This window comes from Pelophylax lessonae (genome assembly GCF_965119305.1).
Source record: "Pelophylax lessonae genome assembly, chromosome: 2".
NCBI lineage: Eukaryota > Metazoa > Chordata > Amphibia > Anura > Ranidae > Pelophylax > Pelophylax lessonae.
The window spans coordinates 425,189,277-425,211,226 of record NC_138769.1 but is presented as its reverse complement, the minus strand read 5'-3'; the positions used below and the strand labels follow the sequence as shown (position 1 = coordinate 425,211,226).

The 21,950-nt window shown below is 47.2% G+C and overlaps 1 protein-coding gene across 1 annotated transcript in view; it reads left to right on the top strand.

The window, feature by feature from the left end:
• NF1 (neurofibromin 1) overlaps positions 1-21,950 on the top strand; it is a 585,707-nt gene that overhangs the window by 448,497 nt on the left and 115,260 nt on the right. Inside the window, exon 46 of the mRNA XM_082247714.1 lies at positions 7,049-7,189. Within this exon, the coding sequence (XP_082103840.1) occupies positions 7,049-7,189 (141 nt within the window). The remainder of the gene's footprint in view (positions 1-7,048; positions 7,190-21,950) is intronic.

Here is a 21,950-nt window from a genome sequence, read left to right as displayed (position 1 = left end):
ACTAACAAAGGGAAAGATTTCTGTCATTTTTGGTGTTTTTTTTTTTTAACGCGTAATGGCGGTGATCTGCGATTTTTTTTTTTGCGGGACTGCGACATTGCGGCGGACACATCGGACCCTTGACTGACATTTTTGACACTTTTGGGGGTACCAGTGACATTACTGCAGTAATCAGTGCTATAAATATGCACTGTTACTGTAAAAATGACACTGGCAGGGAAGGGGTTAATTTTATTGGAGAGGGAGGGGTTAATGTATGCCTGGTGCTTGCTGACGTGTGGGAGGGGAGGTGACTGTGTGACAGAAGGACAGATCGGATGTCCAGCTATGCTGAACACTCCGATCTGTCAGTCCCTGTCACTATGGAGATCCGCCCGCTCTGTTTACACAGGCGGGCAGATCTCCTCACTAGATTCCCCGACGATCGGGGCAGAGCAGCGGCGATCGCCGCTGCTCCTCCCCTGGCCCGACTCCTGCTGTGACTGAAAACAGCGGGAGTGCGCCGCCTACAGGGGGAGGAGTCCAGCGACGTAGGTCTACGTCGCTGGACGGGAACGAGCCACTTTGCCGCAGTACGATCCATGTGAGCGGTCGGCAAGTGGTTAAAGACCCAGCTGACAGGAAAGCGGAGGCTGTGCCACGCAGCATTTTTACTATGGCTGTTTCGGCATTGTGACCAGTCTTGGCCTCTTAGCCTTGGTGTCTCAGACCCTAACTGAATGGACCAAGCTTTTGCGCCAGGGCCTGGGGGGTTAGCATGTTCCCGCTGCTTATGTCGATTTAGCGAACCAGTTGGTCCATGGGCTGCAGTTTATTTGTGATGGAGCTTTGGATTCTGTTCCTGTCCTGTCCAAATTTTCTGTTTCAGCAGTGTTGATTAGACGCATGCTGTGGTTTAAGAATTGGTCTGCAGACCAAGACTCTTAAGAAAGCTCTCATTGATCTGCCCTTTCAAGGCGATCGCCTGTTTGTGGCTACTCTGGATGACATCATTAAGGGTCTCACGGGGGGGAAAGAGTATGTTCCTTCCACAATCCAGGAAAGGAAAGGAGCCTCGTCACAGACGGGGGCCTTCCTTCTCAGCTCATAGAAAATTATTTTGTGCTTCTGGGACTGAGAATAAGGGGAATCAATCTTTCAAATCTTCCCCGGGAGGTTCCAAGCAACCTTGGTCTGGTAAGTCTAGAACTAGCTTCTCTGGACCCGCAGACAAGACCCCTTCAGCTTGAAGGTCTGCCCTCACCCATGATTGGGGGGGGGGTGACATCTTTGTTGGTTTCCGGCCCCTTGGACCTTTTTCGTGAGCGTTAAGGTCAGCGGAATATTTATTTTGAGGGTACCCAGAAAGGGGGGCCAAGTTTGTCCTTTTCAGTCTCCTTGTGCAGATTTATTTCCTGCAAAGGTTCGGGTGACGTCCAAACTACCTAAAATCCCCTTATCCCTATCCAGGGAATTGAAATACCTAGGTCTGGTTTTAATTCTGAACAGGGTGGTCCTTCCTCTGGACAAACTTCAGGAACCACAGGCCGTGATTCACCAGCTGCTGTCACACAGGCAGTTCTTTCTGCCGACTTGCATGCAGATTCTGAGTCTTTTGGTATTCACCTTCAAGACAGTTTTATTTACACAGACCTGCATGCAGCTCCTTTAGCAGGTTCGGCTTCATAGGAGGATACCGAAGTTCGTGGCGAGTTCACAGGTTCCTCTGGTAGACACCGCAGGCATCCTAGGGGCACATTAAGGCCAGTATCATCCTCGGCTCAAGTTTCTATCGTGATTCATGCGAGGAATCAAGGGCGAGGGTGTTCCAATCAGTCTGCTGGCTGTAAACGTCTTTTGGGGGCTACTCAGAGAAGACCAGTTGTCCCAAGGGCTGATCTACCTTCCTGCTTTATAGTTGCTGGTTTTATTGCCTTAGCTATTAAAAGCCAGGTACTCTGAGATAGGTTTGTCTTGATCAGTGATTACTACTATGGTGAAGATGAGGAAGTCGTCTTCCAGCAAGATAGACCATTGTATGTGGAAAGCGTACATTTCTTCGTGTGAGTCGATTGGTGCTCAGCCTCAATCTTATTCTGTGGCTCGGATCTTGACCTTTCTTCCGAAGTTGGCTTTAAGTACCATCAGCGGCAAGGTGTCTGCCCTGGCAATCTTCTTTCAGCAAACCCTAGCCATGCACTCTTTAGTTCGTACCTTCATTCAGGGGGTTCGACATGTGGCTCCACCTGTACGGTCTCTTTTGCTGCCATGGGATTTAAATGTAGTGCTTTCAGTTCTCCAGAAACCTCCATTTGAGAATATTGGGGCGATTCCATTGCCTACGTTATCCCAGATGGTGGCATTCTTGGTGGCTATTACCTCAGCCTGCAGGGTTTCAGAATACTTCTAATATTGCTTGCTGCTAAACGGATTATCTAGATTAGAAGGGGGGATTATATACCAGCTGAGGACGGCCCATGGGCTTAGCCAAGTGTTTTTTGTTCTGGCTAGTCATACTCCTGGAGGAGGCAATATAACCCAGTAGTTACGACTTATGGAGCGCTGTCTGTCAAACTAAGAGAAATGGATTTTATGATAAGTCCAAAAATTCAATTTTTCTAGTATGCTCGAAGGAGATTTTTTTTTAATAGGCAGGTTTCTGGTCTCCCAGTGAGCTTTAAAGTTTAACCAAAGGCAAAATGTTTTTAGTTTTGGGTAGAGTGGAGAGTGAGTATAACCCTGTCAGGTTTTTATTGCTCTGTGTCCCCGGTAAGGAGATTAATCCTTTCTATTTGCCCTTTTTACCAATATCATTGAAGGTGACATTAAAAGAAAATCCCAAATTTTGGGTTGTCCCCAGAAAACCTGGGGGTCCCCAAGAGATTCTCCTTATTTTCAGGGATTTCCTCTCACTTCCCGATTTGGCTATGGGACATGAAGTAAAGGTAAATCACCCCAATGGGAGAAAATAAAGCAAAAGCAAACCTCATCACAGGTTTATAACCCTCTTATGCTGGCCATACACTAGCCGAAATATTGGACAAACTCATTTTTGGAAAATGAAAACTTAGCCATGAGAGCAGAGGGTCGTGCCATCATGTAATGACAGAATTTCGAAAGCTAAATCGTTCAATGGACATAAATTAATTCAGTTTGTCACATATACCTAGTGCAAACAGGTCGGCCGAGAAACACATTAACCTTTCAATTTATCGTTCGGCCGGCAGATTTTCAAAACTGTTCCTTCTATTTTTCGGCTCTGAAAAGTTGAACACTATTTTCTATTGTGCCCATTAACTGGACGAAAAACGGGCGATCGGACCAAATGACAGATTTTCAAATGATTTTTTGGCAGGTGTATGGCCAGCATTACTCTATCCAAAATGAAAAAAAAAATTTTACATTTACTTTTTTTTATTTAAAAAATAATAAACACAGAATGGTGTAGTGCTAAATTATGAATAACAAACACTTATACTGAATCAAAGTATGATGTTAAGATATACAGTCCAAAAAATGAACACTGAAGTCTACAAAGGAAGGTATTGGCTGAAACAGATTCCCAGGAAAGGAAAAGCTCCAAACAAATGAAGAAAGGTGAAGATCAGGTGTGCCCATGAGTAGAAATGAATCCACCAGACAATATAGTGAGAGATGGCTCCTTAGCAAATAGCTCTTGCCACTAGATTATAGGTGGCTGAACGCTCATATGAAAGAGAGATCCTCCAATGTAGTGGAATGGCCAGGCAGGAGCATAGGTCACTCTCTCCGGGGACAACCAATCATAGGTCACAGGGATATCCAGTGTATAACCATGGAAATAAAAAGGGGAAACCCTCCCATAGTGCATTACCAATGTATAACTTTAATAAATAAAAAGGGATGCACTCACATGTAAAAACTTCGTATGTCAGCGGAACAAACAATGACATGCAGCCGCAGCATTCCTGCAGAACATTCCTCCTCGGATCGTGGGTCCCCCGGCAGTATGGTGGAGAGCTAACGCTGATGATCCATCTAAACACCAGGGACCAATACGAACTCTCGCGCCGTCAGGATAAACCACTGTGGTTTATCCTAAAGGAGCGAGAGTTCGTATTGGTCCCTGGTGTTTAGATGGATCATCAGCGTTAGCTCTCCACTATACTGCCGGGTGACCCACGATCCGAGGAGGAATGTTCTGCAGGAACGCTGCGGCTGCATGTCATTGTTTGTTCCGCTGACATACGAAGTTTTTACATGTGAGTGCATCCCTTTTTATTTATTAAAGTTATACATTGGTAATGCACTATGGGAGTGTTTCCCCTTTTTATTTCCATGGTTATACACTGGATATCCCTGTGACCTATGATTGGTTGTCCCCGGAGAGAGTGACCTATGCTCCTGCCTGGCCATTCCACTACATTGGAGGATCTCTTTCATATGAGCGTTCAGCCACCTATAATCTAGTGGCAAGAGCCATTTGGTAAGGAGCCATCTCTCACTATATTGGCTGGTGGATTCATTTCTATTCCTGGGCACACCTGATCTTCACCTTTCTTCATTTGTTTGGAGCTTTGCCTTTCCTGGGAATCTGTTTCAGCCAATACCTTCCTTTGTGGACTTCAGTGTTCATTTTTTGGACTATATACAGTGGGTACGGAAAGTATTCAGACCCCCTTAAATTTTTCACTCTTTGTTATATTGCAGCCATTTGCTAAAATCATTTAGGTTCATTCTTCTTCCTCATGAATGTACACATAGCACCCCATACTGACAGAAAAACACAGAATTGTTGACATTGTTGCAGATTTATTAAAAAAGAAAAACTGAAATATCACATGGTCCTAAGTATTCAGACCCTTTGCTGTGACACTCATATATTTAACACAGGTGCTTTCCATTTCTTCTGATCATCCTTGAGATGGTTCTACACCTTCATTTGAGTCCAGCTGTGTTTGATTATACTGATTGGACTTGATTAGGAAAGCCACACACCTGTCTATATAAGACCTTCCAGATCACAATGCATGTCAGAGCAAATGAGAATCATGAGGTCAAAGGAACTGCCTGAAGAGCTCAGAGACAGAATTGTGGCAAGGCACAGATCTGGCCAAGGTTACAAAAAGATTTCTGCTGCACTTAAGGTTCCTAAGAGCACAGTGGCCTCCATAATCCTCAAATGGAAGACGTTTGGGACGACCAGAACCCTTCCTAGAGCTGGCCGTCCAGCCAAACTGAGCTATCGGGGGAGAAGAGCCTTGGTGAGAGAGGTAAAGAAGAACCCAAAGATCACTGTGGCTGAGCTCCAGAGATGCAGTCAGGAGATGGGAGAAAGTTGTAGAAAGTCAACCATCACTGCAGCCCTCCACCAGTCGGGGCTTTATGGCAGAGTGGCCCGACGGAAGCCTCTCCTCAATGTAAGACACATGAAAGCCCGCATGGAGTTTGCTAAAAAACACCTGAAGGACTCCAAGATGGTGAGAAATAAGAATCTCTGGTCTGATGAGACCAAAATAGAACTTTTTGGCCTTAATTCTAAGCGGTATGTGTGGAGAAAACCAGGCACTGCTCATCACCTGTCCAATACAGTCCCAACAGTGAAGCATGGTGGTGGCAGCATCATGCTGTGGGGGTGTTTTTCAGCTGCAGGGACTGGACGACTGGTTGCAATCGAGGGAAAGATGAATGCGGCCAAGTACAGGGATATCCTGGACAAAAACCTTCTCCAGAGTGCTCTGGACCTCAGACTGGGCCGAAGGTTTACCTTCCAACAAGACAATGACCCTAAGCACACAGCTAAAATAACGAAGGAGTGGCTTCACAACAACTCCGTGACTGTTCTTGAATGGCCCAGCCAGAGCCCTGACTTAAACCCAATTGAGCATCTCTGGAGAGACCTAAAAATGGCTGTCCACCAACATTTACCATCCAACCTGACAGAACTGGAGAGGATCTGCAAGGAGGAATGGCAGAGGATCCCCAAATCCAGATGTGAAAGACTTGTTGCATCTTTCCCAAAAAGACTCCTGGCTGTATTAGATCAAAAGGCGGCTTCTACTAAATACCGAGCAAAGGGTCTGAATACTTAGGACCATGTGATATTTCAGTTTTTCTTTTTTAATAAATCTGCAACAATGTCAACAATTCTGTGTTTTTCTGTCAGTATGGGGTGCTATGTGTACATTCATGAGGAAGAAGAATGAACCTAAATGATTTTAGCAAATGGCTGCAATATAACAAAGAGTGAAAAATTTAAGGGGGTCTGAATACTTTCCGTACCCACTGTATGTTAACATCATACTTTGATTCAGTATAAGTGCCGGTTCACACTAGTGCGGTTTGTGAGATCGCATGTAATTCGGAGCGCACTGCTCCTTCATTACATGCGATCACACTTTGTATGGCTGAATTCGCACTGTATCCGCACCAAACACGCACATGAGGCATTTTTTCAGCCGCATCAGGATCAGATCGCACAGTGGTTCACACTTGTGCGATCCGATTCTGTGCGAACTGTCAGATCGCACTGCGATATGCGATCAAACTGGGGGTGTCGTTAACATTCAATTGACACCCCCTGCATATCGCATATGGCGGTGTGAACTGCCAGATGTGCGGATGCGATGTGGGATCACGCTGCATATTCGCAGCTTTCCCACATCGCGCAAGTGTGAACCGGCAGTAAGTGTTTGTCATTCATAATTTAGCGCTACACCATTCTGTTTTTATTATTTTATTTGGAACTTGTACTATTGTTTCAGGTGTTAGCTGCTTCTCCTAAAGCGCAGTGTTTTTTCTGTTTTTATATATTTACTTTTTTTTAACAAGTTGTCTGAGATGTGCAAAAATATATTTTGGGTGCCTTTTTTTTTTTTTTTTTTTCTGACTGAAGCTTTCATTTGTTTACATCTTTTCTACTGAGTGTGTGTTTTAAAATTTCACAGTTCATGCATGAGTAAGCCAGCGCATGTATAAATACTGGCGATGTTTGTAAAATTAAATGTTTGTTTTGTAAGTTCAAAAACTACCCAAAGCTAGGTTTGATTTATAAAATGGTTATTAAATATTTTATGTAAATATCTCTTAGGATTCCCCTATGCACAAAGCTCTATTTTGGGTGGCAATGGCAGTACTCCAGCTGGATGAGGTTAATCTATATTCAGCAGGTACAGCACTACTGGAACAAAATCTGCACACATTAGACAGCCTTCGAGTATTCAATGACAAGGTAAGTTTTTTTAGCTTCTGAATTGAACAAGTTTCCTTGGATTCATATTATATATAAATTTAAACTTGTGAGATTTAAGGCATACACAGATGGCATCAAAAGCAGTAAGCCCTATTTTTATAGCTTTTACTTTGTTTTCTTTTGATTTTGCAACTGCTGCCCTTGTATATCTGAAAACTTTTCTGCAGCTTTTTTTTTGCTTTACAATTGTTTTAGATTAAAAACATTTTTTGTGTTCAACTTAGTTAATAATGCTAAACATACATTTTAGCTATAGTCAAAGGCATGGTATAAAGTTATTTCTTAATTGTACATTTCAGGAAATTTTTTAAATCCTGTTTTAAATCTTGGCCATGGGATGTATGTCTCCGTCAAGTGAGGACAATGGCAAACAAAGCTGTTAGGGCTGCCCATATAACCCATCTCACTCCCAGCAATCCTCAATTTTTGGCTTGTGTCATTAGGTGATGGTTGACCTCTTTACTAAAGACAGAGTTCTGACCTGTATTTGCAAACTTACTGGAAGTCGCTTGAATCTTCACACAGAGAAGCATTTCTCCACCTGGCTGCATCAACAACACTGAGGCAATATGATTCTGAATCAGTCACCCCTCAGCAGTGCCTTTAATGTTGCCTTGTGGCACTGGATTCTGTGTGTGGCTTTCAGCCCTTGATACCAGTAGTTCCAGTCTCTCTATGGTTGGGTGGGTAAGGAGAGTGTTTTTTTTTTAACCCTGAAATATCTCACACCTAGATAGCCCCTCCCCCCCCCGTCAATCTTCCCCAGTCTCCACACCTCTGAATTTTGTCATCTTCTCAGGCACACACTATCCCCTTTAACTGAAGAGGAATTTGCTTCCTCTATGGCGAACTTAATGGGGAAAGTATTGGCATTAATCAAGACTTGAGATAGGGAAAGTATTGGCATTAATCAAGACTTGAGATTGTGCAAGTCATAGGCACTGCCAGTTGGTGTCTCCTGCTTTGCCATTGTCTGCCAAGTCCATCGTGACAGCCTTGCTACCTGATGCAGACGAGGAGAGTAGCAAGAAGCGTTGGAGAACTCCTCACAGGAAGATTGGCAGTCACCCTCGATCTCTCTCAAACTGAGGGAAACCATTAGCGTTTTGATGGCCAAGGTAAACTTCTCTTTTGCAGCTTTGAACCATTTCCATCTGCTGAACCATCCCCACCTTCTCACCAATATGGGATCACATTCCAAACCCAAGAAACTTCCTAGGTCCTTTCTGGTTCACCCTCAGGTATAGGGTGTGCTGTACAAGAACTGTCTGAGACTAGATAAAACATATACACCTACCAGGTGGTTTGCGCAGCGGTACACAATGGTGGAGACTCAAGTGCCTGTGGTGGATCTCACTATTTCCTGCTTCAACAAATGCTTTACAATACCAGTTGAGGATGTCCCAAAGACCATATGGACAAAAGGTTTAAGGCTCTACTCTGATTCTGAAGGATTCCATAGTGCTCCATAAATTGGAGCTTCTTTCAATAGTCTTGTGTTATTAAATAAACAGTTTGGTGGACTCTGTGTGCCAAAATTCTCACCTGGCTGTCATTTCAGTACAGATGCACAGAATCCTCTGGCTACGGAATTGGTCTGCAGCCAGAAGATCCTGCACATCTGTTTGAGAAAGCATGGCTCTTCAGTGAGTCATTGCACAGGTTTATCTAGGAAGCCACGGGCAAAAAGAGCACTGTTACCCAGTAAAAAGAAAGCTAAGGTGGAGATTTTTTCTTATTTCCAGGTTTTAGGAGTTCCTTCCCCCCCAGATCTCTGCTTGAAAAGCCATGTTCCAGTACCAGTTCCCTCAGAGGAACGATTTCATAGCTTTTATATTCATAGCTATTTGGGGTTCCAAAGTCGAGTGGTGGCGTTTCCACACCCCACAATACTAGACTTTTAAATTCTCAGCTCCATTTTTTGCAAGTCCCAAAGCTGGGAATAAAATCAGCTTGGCATAACATTGTTACAACAAGGTGGAATTTACAACTTCGATAGACGTCTATTTGTATCCATCCGCCGCTGTTGACACTGCTGAATCATCCGCAACGACTACCAAAGGAACCAAAAGGGAGACCTATTCCCATACAAAAAAAATTACATCACCTCCGAACAATATCAGACACATATTCCAGTAAGTCGAAGGAAATAATCAAGAACGACACCAAAATATTCCATCTAGTCTCGAAGGACCATTCGTCCTTCACCCATCGGGAACCAACCACGCAATTCCCTACTCCCTCGGGCATAAAGTCCCTTTTTGGATACAAATACCACAAGAAACAAATAAAACTTCTTCTACCTTTTGACTCTCAGCGGAACAGACACTCCACAACCCCCTTAAGCATAGGTGCTGAGACAATTGCCAGAAGACGCCAGTGTGACCTCAACCTAGGCATCCTCGCTGGGGCCACATACGGGAGGACCTACAGCCTTAGGGATCCAGTGGCGCCCACGTCGGTATCCTGCACAGCGGAACTCTCTTCTTTCCTTTCTTTTAACAGCCGTGACTCTCTTGTCACTTCTTCAGTAGCCTACAGGAAATCACAAATCTCCCCACTTCAGACCCCTGAAGAAAGGCCTGCGTGCCTGAAACGCGTCGGGTGGGAGGATTTCCTTCAAGAAGCTAATATGTACCTTTGAGTATATGCAATACAATTCTCCTCATTTCTTTTTTGATAATTATACCCATATACACTATCTGTACAATCTATGTGACCTTTATACCCGTTTGATCTATGTAAGATCAATTTTAAACCTTGTTTAATAAAAACGATTTATTTTTATCTACTTGTGGAAGTGTGTTTGCCGGTAAAGTCCCACACCCTAGGGGGACCCCCCATTCTGCTTGTTCAGTCTACAGGGATGTTTGCAAACCACTTCTAAGCTTTCATATAGCTGGGGTATTTAACTTCTAGACGTCTATTTGTACATCCCAATTTTTCCACTGCCTTAACAGTTCCTTTGATTTGCAGTGGGTGAGCAACACTTGAAGCTTGTGACTCTTCCATTTGACTTGTCCGCTGCCCATCAAGCTTTATCCCATCATCTTTTTCAACCAGTTTCAGGTGCACAAGACAGGGGTTTCATTCCGACAACTCCCCAACTGTGGCTTACATCAACCATGAAGATGGCCCCAGAAGTCATGCTGCACTTAATTATGACCTGAGCTGAAAGGTACATTCCATCCTTGCCTGTAGTTCACATGCCCAGAATAGACATTTGGCCGGCGCGCTTCCTAAGTCATCAGGGAGGGAATAATCTTTCACTTCAAAGTGTTCTGGGACATCTTTTATCGTTGGGGGATGCCAGACTTGGATCTACTGGAGCACAGATTCAACATGGACAGGTTTTTGGCCAGGATCAGGGATCCAAAGGCCTCTGCTGTGGACGCACTGGTGACTCCATGGGATCCGTTTTGGCTGATATGTCTTCCCTGCGTTATCTATTTTTTCTCAACTGCTTTGCAGGATTGAGATGGAGGGCATTTTGGTGGCACCAAAATGGCCTAGAAAGACTTGGTATTTAGACAGTCCCTGACTCCTGTGAGACACTTCATGGGCTTTTCCAGACCTACTGTCTGTGTTTAGTCCATCCTCCTGCTTCATGGATGCCTGCCTTGGCAGCTTGGCTGTTGAAGGCAAAGCCCTTAAAGATCGGAGACTCCCTGACTCCATTATTCCTTTGCTAGTTCATTTTTCACTCTAGACAATACTACTTAGGGCTTATACAGTCCTTTGTCCGGTCTCGACTGTAGTTGCATTTGGCCTTAAGTACCCTGAAGGGTCATGACATTGGCCAACCTATTGAACATTGCTCCTTAGGTTTGTACATCTGTCTTTTCTGGCATCTCAGTTTTGTCCTGTTGGCTCTACAGAAGCCTCCCTTTGAGCCCATTTGGGATATTCCCCTGGCCATCCTTACTCATAAGTTGTTTGTCGTGGCTGCCACAGTGGCAATTTGGGTATTAGAACTGGTGACCTTGTCCTGTAAAGAACTGTTCCTTGTTCATAAAGACAGGCAAATGTTGAGTCCCTGGGCCTCTTTTGTCCTTCCACTTTAATCAGGACACTGTCCTGCCTTTGGTTTGCCCTGCTCCCAGGCACACCAAAGAGATAATCTCCATTTTACATATTGTACACGCAGTGTAAGTTTACCTTTATGCCACTGCCTCTCCGAACTTCAGTTTTTGTTTGTACTGCCCGCGGGCTCTTACAAGCGCTGTCCTGCATCTTGCTCCACCAGCTTCAGGTGGATTAGGCAGCTTTTCTTGATCTCTCTATATTCATCAGGAATGGGAAATTAGAGACTAGGACCTTCAGGAAGGGGACTGCTGTTAACACCCTTCTATTGGCCTCTTGCCATCACCACCAGCCCCTCATTAAGAGCATCCCAACGGGGCAGTTTCTACGTATTCGCAGGAACGATTCAATGGGGGCGTACTATTAACGTGAGGCAGGCAAACTTTATAAGATTCTGGGACAGTAGATACTCCCATAAAAACATCAGTTTCCCATAAAAGGGCCTCAGTGCGGGAACGTAGTGAACTCTTAAAGACACCTAAGATCGATGTAGATACACACCAACCTGCCCCTACCCATATTTTAAGTAGGTATAGATCTCAATGGGAGAATGTACGTACACAAAACAAAACATTGGTCTATTCTGACCCGGTCAACTGAAATCGCTGAGGTTGTGGACCCTAGGCACCTTCTTGTAGCTAGGAGAGCATGGAATCTCAGGCATAGCCTGGGGCACTCTTGAGTTTGTACATAAACCATCCAGCAATTGGCTGACTGATTGGTCTTGCCCGAAGGGCAAGTTCCTCTGTGGGCACTGCCATTTTTGCAGGTTTGCAGACCGCACTGACATCTTTACTGACTCAAGTCTGAACAAGACTTACCACATAAAACAATTTGTGAAAAGTAGTACCACACGGGTGCTGTATATCTTGGAGTGCTCCTGCAAAAACTGTTGGGAAGACCAAGCGCCATTTTCGCATTGGCGAGCACCTTACCATTAGAAATAAAACCAAACATAAACATGATCAGGGCCCTATCGCCCAGCAATTTGAGACCTTTCACAACTTCTGTCCTTATGGACTGAAGGTAAAATAATTCTTTGTGCTCACTTTAACCAAAGTGGGGATTTCGATATTGTCCTCCTTTGGAAAGAAGAGGAATGGATTTTTCAGCTGGGAACTTTGATGCTGAGGTTTTTGAATACTGAGCTCAGTATGCAGGTTTTTCTTGAGTCATAAGCCCCCTCCTGTTGGAATCCTCAATGTATACATATTCCATGATTGTCTATGTGTGAATTATATTAAGAGGGCTTACCCCTATCTGGATTTTGAATGACATATATGGACAAATATGGTGGTATGTATGCATTGCATATCTATATATTCTCCTGTTGCGAGTATCTCTTTGAATGAATGGAATGTCTGTATGGACAAAACATAAACCTAAACCTTTGTTATTCCATAATCTAAAATTGGAATATTAACTACTTGCCTAAAACACTCTAGCTTTTTAGAGATATTCATGATGCAGCCTGATTAAGACTGTGGCTGACTTGGAGTTAAATTTATCAGGTGACTGATTCAGCCCCTTTAAAAGTCTGAAACAGGATAGCCACAGTGTGCTGAAGAAGCTCACATGATTGAGTGAGCGAAATGCATTGACATCCAATCTCCCCATAGAGGAGAGCAGGACTCTTGATCGGTCTGTCTCTGCACCGCGAGCAGAGACAGACCTGTCATCCGCCTGCTCAGCGGGGATCAACAGAGCGATCCCCACTGAGCTAGCGGAGTCTGCAGAGCAGATCCACCTCATGTGAGAGGGGCCTTAAGGCTCACTCAATTTCAACAGTCATGGCCTGATCAGCACCAGGTGTCAGTTTCTCACATTTGGAAGACTTCCACCTGGTCTTCTGTTCACATGTTTGTGAAATCTTAACAGGTGGCTGTTCAGGCCTCTTCTTACACTGGCTATAGCCATACATTTCTTCAAACTTTAAGTTAAAACCTATTTTCCTTGTTTTGGGCCTTTTGACATTATGTAGCCCACCCCTCAGTTGTATTGCTTGAGGACGTCCCATGGTCAAGATTAAAAGGTGCCCATGTCCTGCACTGTATCATACAGCTCCTTAGGATTTTTGACCATTGGGTTATACTGCGCCCTACAGGAGTAGGACACTAGGCAGAAAAAAAAACGACTACACCTATGGGCATTCCCAGTTGGTATACTCCCCCTCTCTGCTATAGGTCCTCAGTTTTTTTTTTTTTTTTTTCTTTCTGCCTAGTCAGGAGTAAGGACCTAGTTCCTTGCTGGGATCTCTGGCCCTGCAATTTTTTTCCTTTTTAAATGGCTTTTTTTCACCGTTTTTTTTCCTACGAGATCTTCAATCAACTGCCAGACTGGACGACAGGCTGGATAATCTAGATCCAGTGGTCACCCCAGTCTGGCCAGCGAGCGCACAGACCACAGCTTTGCGCTAGGTTGGCTGCAACATAGCCCCACTGGACAGGGGCTGGCCTGCCAGGTTAACTCTTCGCGAGATCGGATCTAAGCCTGAGTCGCAGCATTCCTCCTGGTCGACAGACCCCCCCCCATTTCGATGGCGAGGAGGAGGTTCTTTCTAGAGTAGTGCCCGCCTGGTTCCTAGTTTGGTGAGTAGCTGTCCCCCCCCCCCCTCTCCCCCTGGAGGGTTTTGGGGTAGACAACAGCCACCCCCCCCCCCCCGGGACGGTCCGACCTTTGGATTCCCCTCCTTCCCATTAGACCCCCCCATGTTTTGGTGGTCCTTGGGTCATCTAGCCCCCCCACCCCCTCCTATTTTGTCAGATTTGTCACAAGAGTGGGAGTGTCCAAAATGTCCCTTTGTGGTTCCTAAACGATTTGCGATTTGCGATGAGGTACCCCTTTGAGGAGTCCCTCAAAAAGTTGACTGTTCCACTGGTGGTGGACCCCCATGGTTTCCAGGTTGAATAAGGCAACCATGATTCCGGTTGAGGAATCGCTGGCCTTTAAGGATCCGGCTAACATAAAAGCGGAGGCTGTGGCCTGCAATAAGTTAACTGTTGGTTTTGCGCTTAGACCGCTCTTCACTATTGCGCTTGTGTCGCAAACTCTACCGAGTGGGCTAAACGTTTGCACCGTGACCTGGAGGGTGAGCAACTTCCTGCCCCTGCCTTGAACTGGTGGACCAGTTGGTCCAGGGGCTGCAGTTTATCTGTGATGCCTCTTTGGATGTGGCTCTCCTGGTTTCTAGGCTGTTTGTTTCGGCAGTGGTACTTAGGCGTGTATTGTGGCTTAAGTGATGGTCTGCCGACCAGACCTCTATAAAAGCTTTGACTGATTTACCTTTTCAGGAAGATCGCTTGTTTGGGGCTACCCTGAATGACATGGAGTCTCACGGGGGGAAGAGTACTTTTCTTCCGCAGGCTGGTAAGGGTAAGGAAGCTCGTCACAGACATGGCCCGTCGTCCTGGGCTCACAAGAAGTTTTTTCGTCCCTCAGGGTACTCCGACAAGGGTTCAAGACCTTTTAAGTCGTCCTCGGGAGGTTCCAAGCAGCTCTGGTCTGGCAGGCCGAGAGCGGTATTCTCTAAACCGGTGGACAAGGCTCCTTCAGCATGAAGGTGCTTCCTCACCTGTGCCTGGGGTGGGAGGACATCTTCGCTGGTTTCCTGGGCTCGTGGACCTCCTTGCTGCTAGACAGATGGATCCTGGAAGTGATACGGTCCAGCTACAAGATCGAGTCTCGTTCTTACACTCTGGATAGGTTCTTCTTTCAATGCGCCTGTCACCGGAGCGATTTCAAGCTCTCTTTGGGGCGGTACGAAACCTGCTGCTTCAGGGTGTGATGGTCCCGGTTCCAGCCTTAAAATGGTTTTAGGGTTTTTAGTCAAACCTGTACACAGTCCCAAAGAAAGAGAGGGCAAGGTGCTTCTGATTCTGGACCTCAAGGCCCTGAACTGCTTTGTGCGGGTACAGAAATTCAGAATGGAGTCCATTCGTGCAGTGGTGGCATCCCTGTATCAGGGGGATTTTCTTGTTTCTGTCGACATCAAGGATGCTTACTTGCACATTTAAATCTGTGCCCGCCACCAGTACTTCCTCCGCTTTGCTGTAGGACAGGAGCATTATCAGTTCGTGACAATACCCTTTGGTCTCTCCTACGCCCCTCGGGTCTTCACAAAAGTGTTGGCTCTGGTTCTGTCATTGCTATGTACTAGGTTACCTGGACGACCTCCTCTTGCAAACTGAGTTCTCTGTGGTTTTGGTGGATGACGTGGAGATCAGTATACTGACCCTAAAGGAGTTCGGTTGGCTTCTGAATCACCAGAATTCTGAATTATGAATTACCAGAAGTCTGCTCTGATTCTATCCAAAAAATTGGATTATCTAGGTCTGACTCTGGCCAGATTGTTCCTTCCTCTGTACAAACTCCAGAAGTTGCATGCTGTGATTCATCTCCTGCTGCCTAGCAGATGGTCATCCCTCCGGAGTTGCATGCGGGTGCTTGGTCTGATAGTATCTACCTTTGAGGTGGTTCAGTTTGCACTGTTCCATACGAGGCCACCGCAAAGGAGATCTTGGTCAAATGGGACAAGTGTCTGAAGTCTCTGGACCATCAGATCCGGCTGAGCCAAGAAACAAAGGGTCTCTGGTCTGGTGGCTTTGCTCCTTAGCTTTGCTACAGGGCAAATCTTTTCTCCCCTTGTATTGGACAGTGGTCACCACGAATGACAGTCTGTCCGGGTGGGGAGATGTCCTGGGTCAGAGGTCTGCTCAGGGTGTTTGGACACTGGAAGAGTCCAGACTACCGATCAATGTCCTGGAAGTCCAGGCGATCAGGCCGTGCCAGGATCACTGGACCGATCATCTCCGGGGGCTTTCGGTGCAGATTGTCGGACACTGCCGCAGCGTTGGCTTATGTCAATCACCAGTGCGGAACAATAAGTGTGTTGGCAGCTCTGGAGGTAGCTAGCATTCTACGGTGGGCAGAATGCTTTGTTCCGGCTCTCTCTGCCATACACATACCAGGAGTGGTAAATTGGCAGGCGGATTATCTCAGTCGGCAGGCGTTGGACCAAGGAGAGTGGTCCCTTCACCCGGACATGTTTCATCAGATATGTCTTCGGTGGAGCACCCCCAAGGTGGATCTGTTGGCGTCCTGGCTCAACAGACAAGTTCAGAGATTTGTGGCATGGTCATGGCATCCTCTGGTGGAGGCCACAGATGCTCTGGTGGCCTCATGGGTCCAGTATGATCTGATCTACGCTTTCCCTCCTCTCAAGCGTCTGCCGAGGCTCTTGTGCAGAATCAAGGCAGATAGGATTCCGGTCATTCTAGTCGCCCCGGACTGGCCTCGTCGGTCTTGGTATGCGGACCTGGTGTGGCTGGTCACTGACGTCCCTTGGAGACTGCCTCTTAGGGAGGATATGCTGTCCCAAGGTCCAATCTTCCATCCTGCTTTACGATTGCTGGCTTTGACGGCTTGGCTGTTGAAAGCCAGGTGCCTAAGGATAGAGGTTTGCCTGAGTCAGTAATTCCATACCTGCTGAAAGCTAGGAAGTCTACCTCTAGGAAGATCTACCATCATAGTGGAAAGCGTACATTTCGTGGTGTGAGTTGATAGGGGTCACCCTTGTTCTTTTTCGGTGACTCTGGTCTTGACCTTCCTTCAGCGAGGGAATTGAGCAGAAATTGGCCTTGAGGACCATCAAGGGTCAGGTGTCTGCCTTGGCGGTTTTCTTTCAACGACCCCTGGCCATGCACTCCCTGCAATACCTTTTATTCAAGGGGTCTGACTCCACCCGTGTGGTCTCCCCTATCGCCCTGGGATTTGAACTTGGCACTTTCAGTTCTCCAGAAGCCTCCCTTTAAAAATATTCGGGAGATTCCCCAGCTTACCCTATCCTATAAGGTGGCCTGCTTGCAGGGTATCTGAACTGGCGGTGTTATCTTGTTACCACCCTTACTTAGTTATACCCCTTACTTGGTGGTTCTTTCCCCCCCCCCCCCCCCCACTAATTTCACACAACTAGAGGATGATCAAATGAAATGGAATCAATATACAGAGGTTTACCTCTTCTGAGAGATATTAAAGTGATTTGAAGTGGTCATGGTGGTAGGAGTTAGAAACGTTGCACATGCCGGGATATTTACAGTTATGTGCTGGGGACTTGTGGCACCCCTAGCACATATGATTTGGGCATCCAGAAAATGTCCTTATTCATACATGTATGAACAAGGACATGACATATTATGACAAAACACAACTAGTTATTAAACATATTGCAAAATTTACACATGCTAATGCACATACCTTTTCTACCTATTTTGCAGACTGCTGGCAGGTAACGCTAGCCATGCGGGTACTGCTGGTCATGACGTCTGGTACTGCTGGTCATGACGTCTGGTACTGCTGGTCAAGGTCTGTGACAGAGCCGGAACTGTACAGGAAGCAGCGGCTCTGTCACTGACTGCAGACATCCTAAGTTTCCCGCCGGGAGATTGCACGGCAATTGCGGGTGTCTGAGCTGCTGGCCAAAGGCTGGAGACTGTCTGGAGTTGGGTGGCTGGTGGCCCGCATTGCCTGCGGTTCCGGGCGCATTGCCTGCGGTTCCAGGCCGCATGCTGGACATGGCTAATCTGGAGGGTTCCCCCATTCTGGCCAGCGAGCGCACGCAGGCCTCAGCTGTGTGCTAGGTCAGGTGCGACATAGCCCCACTGAACATCGACTAACCTGCGAGTTAAATGCCTCGCGAGGGCGCATATGACCTGGCCTCGGCCTGAGTCTCAGGGTTCCTCCTGGCTGACCGCTTCCTTATTCCGATGGAGCGGTGGTCTGTCAGGAGCGGGGCTCACCCTGTTCCTGGTGTGGTAAGTAGCTGTCCCCCCCTCTAACCCTAGAGGTTTTTGGGGTTGATGTGGGCCCCTCCCTGGCATGGTGGGACCCCCGGGTTCCCCTCCTCCCAATGCAGTGTTCCCCCCCCCCCCCCCTTCTTTGTGGTCCTCTGCAGACTTGTAACCCCCCATCTTCCCACACCCTCCCCTCACATGGGGTGGCCATACCTTTTAGGTCGGTCTGGGGTGTCGAGGTGGGGGGGGGGTGTGCGCCGCTGGCAACTGGACTTGAAGCCCCAACCAGGTACAGCTCCCACCCAATTGACCTTTGGGTGGGGGCTGTACCTGGTGGGGGCTTCTGCCAGGCCCCCCTTTCTGCTAGAATTGTGTTCGGTGGGCCCCCGTGAGCCATGCATGGCTGCCATTTTCTTGGCACCTTTTGTGCTGTGCATCGGTGACCATGTTTGTGTAGCCTCGGTGGCCATTTTATTGTAGTTTTCTCATTGAAAATAGGGGCGTCCATGTTTTTGAAGCTATATAGGTGGTGATTTCGGCGAGGGGAACTTCTCCTCATCCCCTAGTGCTGACTCCTGGATCTTTCTATTCCTGATCGCCACATGATGTGCAGTTTGCCTGGTGCTGTAAGTGCTTGATCGATGCTGGTTAGTCTTTGTGTGGGGTTTTCTCTCCCTCTGTGGTAGTGGCAGTGGTAGTACTCTGTGCTGGACCCTGTGGTACCACCAGTACGGTGGAGGTGTCTCTATAGCAGTGTTGTTTATTTTTTGGGTGGGGCCTCCTCTTCCCTAATGGAGTCCCTGGAGCACATTTCCCCACTTGATCTCCTCTGAGGCTGCCAGGCACTCCGGGTTCCTCCAATCCCTGACTGCACTGACGGAGGTCCTGGAGTCCTTAGTTTCCAAGGTAGATTTGGTCCTGGGATAACGGGCTAACAAAAAGCGCCCCCCCTCCCACCTTTACCTGCTTCATCTTTTTAATCAGATCCTGAATCTGATTCGGCCGCTGCGGATGCAAGTTACCCTTCTGGGTCTGGGTCTGCGTCCACGCACCCTGTGTGCTTAGATAGTGAGGATGATTCCTCTGCTCCTCCAGTTGCACATGCAAAGGCACTGGTGGGATGCACCGATTGTGTCAGAGCGTGAAACTTTAAAGATGGAGGATGTGGCTGATGCTGTGTCAGGGGCGCCGGTCCCTTTTGGCACCCACAGGCCCTTCAAGGTGGCGAGGGTGTTCCCTTTTCCTGCTTACTTTAATAATATTGTCACTAAACAGTGGGGTTGTCCAAAACGCACTTTTGCGGTTCCTAAGCATTTTGTGATGCGGTATCCTTATGAAGATTCCTTGCTTAAAAATTTGACGGTTCCATCTGTAGTGGACTCGTCGCTTTCCAGATTAAATAAAGCCACCATAATTCTGGTTAGGGAGTCCCCAGCCTTTAAAGATCCGGCTGATAGGAGGTCAGAGGCTCTGACCCGCCATTAATTCACTGGGGCTGGTTCAGCACTTAGGCTGGTATTTACTATTGTTTACACTTGGTGTCGCAAACTCTGACCGAGTGGGCCAAACTTACGCCAGGACCTGGAACAGCTTCCACCTGCCTTTGCGGAGCTGATAGATCAATTGGTCCAGGGGCTACAGTTTGTCCGTGGTGCCTTTTTGGATACGGCTTTCTTGAGTTCTAGACTGTCTCAACAGTGGTCCTTCTGCGTATTATCTGGCTGAAATGCTGGTTTGCGGATCAGACTTCTAAGATTGCCTTATCTGATCTCCTATTTGTGGATTATCGCCTATTTGGAGCTTCTGTGGATGACATTATTAAGGGCCTCACATGGGGAAAGAATACTCTTCTTTCGTAGGCTTCCAAGGGCAAGGAGCCCCATCGTAGACGGGGGGCCATTCTTCTCGGCTCATAAGATGCCTTTTCAAGACAAGGGATCGAAGTCCTTCAGAGCCTCCACCGGTCTGACAAGTCATGAGCAGGCTCTTCCAGACCTGCGGACAAGGCTTCCTCTGCATGAAGGGGCGGCCTCACCTGTATATGGCGTGGGGGGATGTCTTCGCTGGTTTCCGGATACGCGGACCTCCCTGGTAAAAGACAAGTAGGTCCACAAAGTCATTCGACCCTGCTACAAGATCGAGTTTAGATCTTATCCTCCAGAAAGGTTCTTCCCTTCCAACCTGCGCTTGTCCCAAGATCACTTACGGGGTCTATTTGGGGCGGTGCAAGACTTGTTACTTCAAGGGGTGATGGTCCCGGTTCCGACTTCCAAACGTTTTCAGGGGTTTTACTCATACCTGTTCTCAGTTCCCAGGAAGGAAGGAAGGCAAGGTGCGTCCAATTCTGGACATCAAGGCGCTAAACTGCTTTGTGCGGGTACAGAAGTTCCCAAATGGAGTCCTCTCGCACGGTAGTGGTGCTTCTATCGACATTAAGGACGCCTACCTTCACTTTCCAATATGTGTGCCGGTCACCAGCGCTTCCTCCGCTTTGCCATGGGATAGGAGCAATTTCAGTTAGTTACATTATCAGTAAGTTACCCTTTAGTCTCTGGGATCGCGTTACTGGGGTACCTGGACGATCTTCTGTGAGCGGAGTCTGACTGCTCTCATGTACGATTTGGAGATTACTCTTGCGAACTCTGAGGGAGTTTGGTTGGATTCTGAACATTCAGAAGTCTGCTCTGGTTCTGTCCATGAGACTGGACTATCTGGGTTTGACTCTGGACTCAGCCATAGTTTTTCTTCCTCTGGAAAAACTCCAGAAATTGCAATAGGCAAATTGCAATAGGCAATCAAGCTTCTGTTGTCCAGCAGGCGGTCTTTCCTCTGGTCTTGCATGCAGCTGGGCCTGATGGTGTCAATCTTTAAGGCGGTTCCGTTTGCACAGTTCCAGACGAGATCTCTGCAAAGGGAGATCCTATTGAAATGGGAAAAGAATCCTCAGTCTCTAGACAATCTGATCCTGTTGAGCCTGGGTACGAGAGGGTCCTTGATCTGGTGGCTTCGTTCTCCAGCACTTCGACAGGGAAAATCCTTTCTTATCCTTTACTGGACGGTTGTCACCATGGATGCCACCTTGCCCGGGTGGGGAGGCGTCCTCGGCACAGATTGTGCTCAGGGGGTCTGGACTCTTCCAGAGTCCAGACTGCTGATCAATATACTAGAACTCCAAGCGATCAGACTTTGTCTGGATCATTGGACAGTTCACCTTTAGGGGTGTCCGGTACGCATTCAATCGGACAATGCCACGGCCGTGGTCTATGTCAATCACCAAGGGGGCACAAGAAGGGCCCTGGCGGCTTGGGAGGTAGCCGGTATTCTAAGGTGGGCAGAACAATTCTTTCCACCCCCCTCAGCTGTACACGTTCCAGGGTTGGAAAATTGGTAAGTGTATTATCTCAGTTGACAGGTGTTGGATCAGGGGGAATGGTCGCTTCATCTGAAGGGGTTTCATCAGTTGTGTCTCCGGTGGGGTACTCCAGAGGTGTTCTGTTGGCCTCTCGTCTTAACAGAAAGGTACATAGGTTTGTGGCACGATCTCGGGATCCTCTAGCGAACGCCACAGACTCCTTTTCTCCTTGGAGCCAGTATCGTCTCATTTACCCCTCCCCCCCTTCAAACTTCTGCCAAGACTCCTGCGCAGAATTGAGGCAGAAGGGATCCTGGTTATTCTAGTGGCTCCAGACTGGCCTCGTCGGTCTTATGCCGATCTGGTACGGCTGATTGCCGATGCTCCTTGGATACTTCCTCTCAGGGAAGATCTGCTGTCCCAAGGGCCAATCTTCCATCCTGCTTTTACGATCGCTTTAACTGCTTGGCTATTGAAAGTTAGGTGCTGAAGGAAAGAGATTTGTCTGAATCAGTGA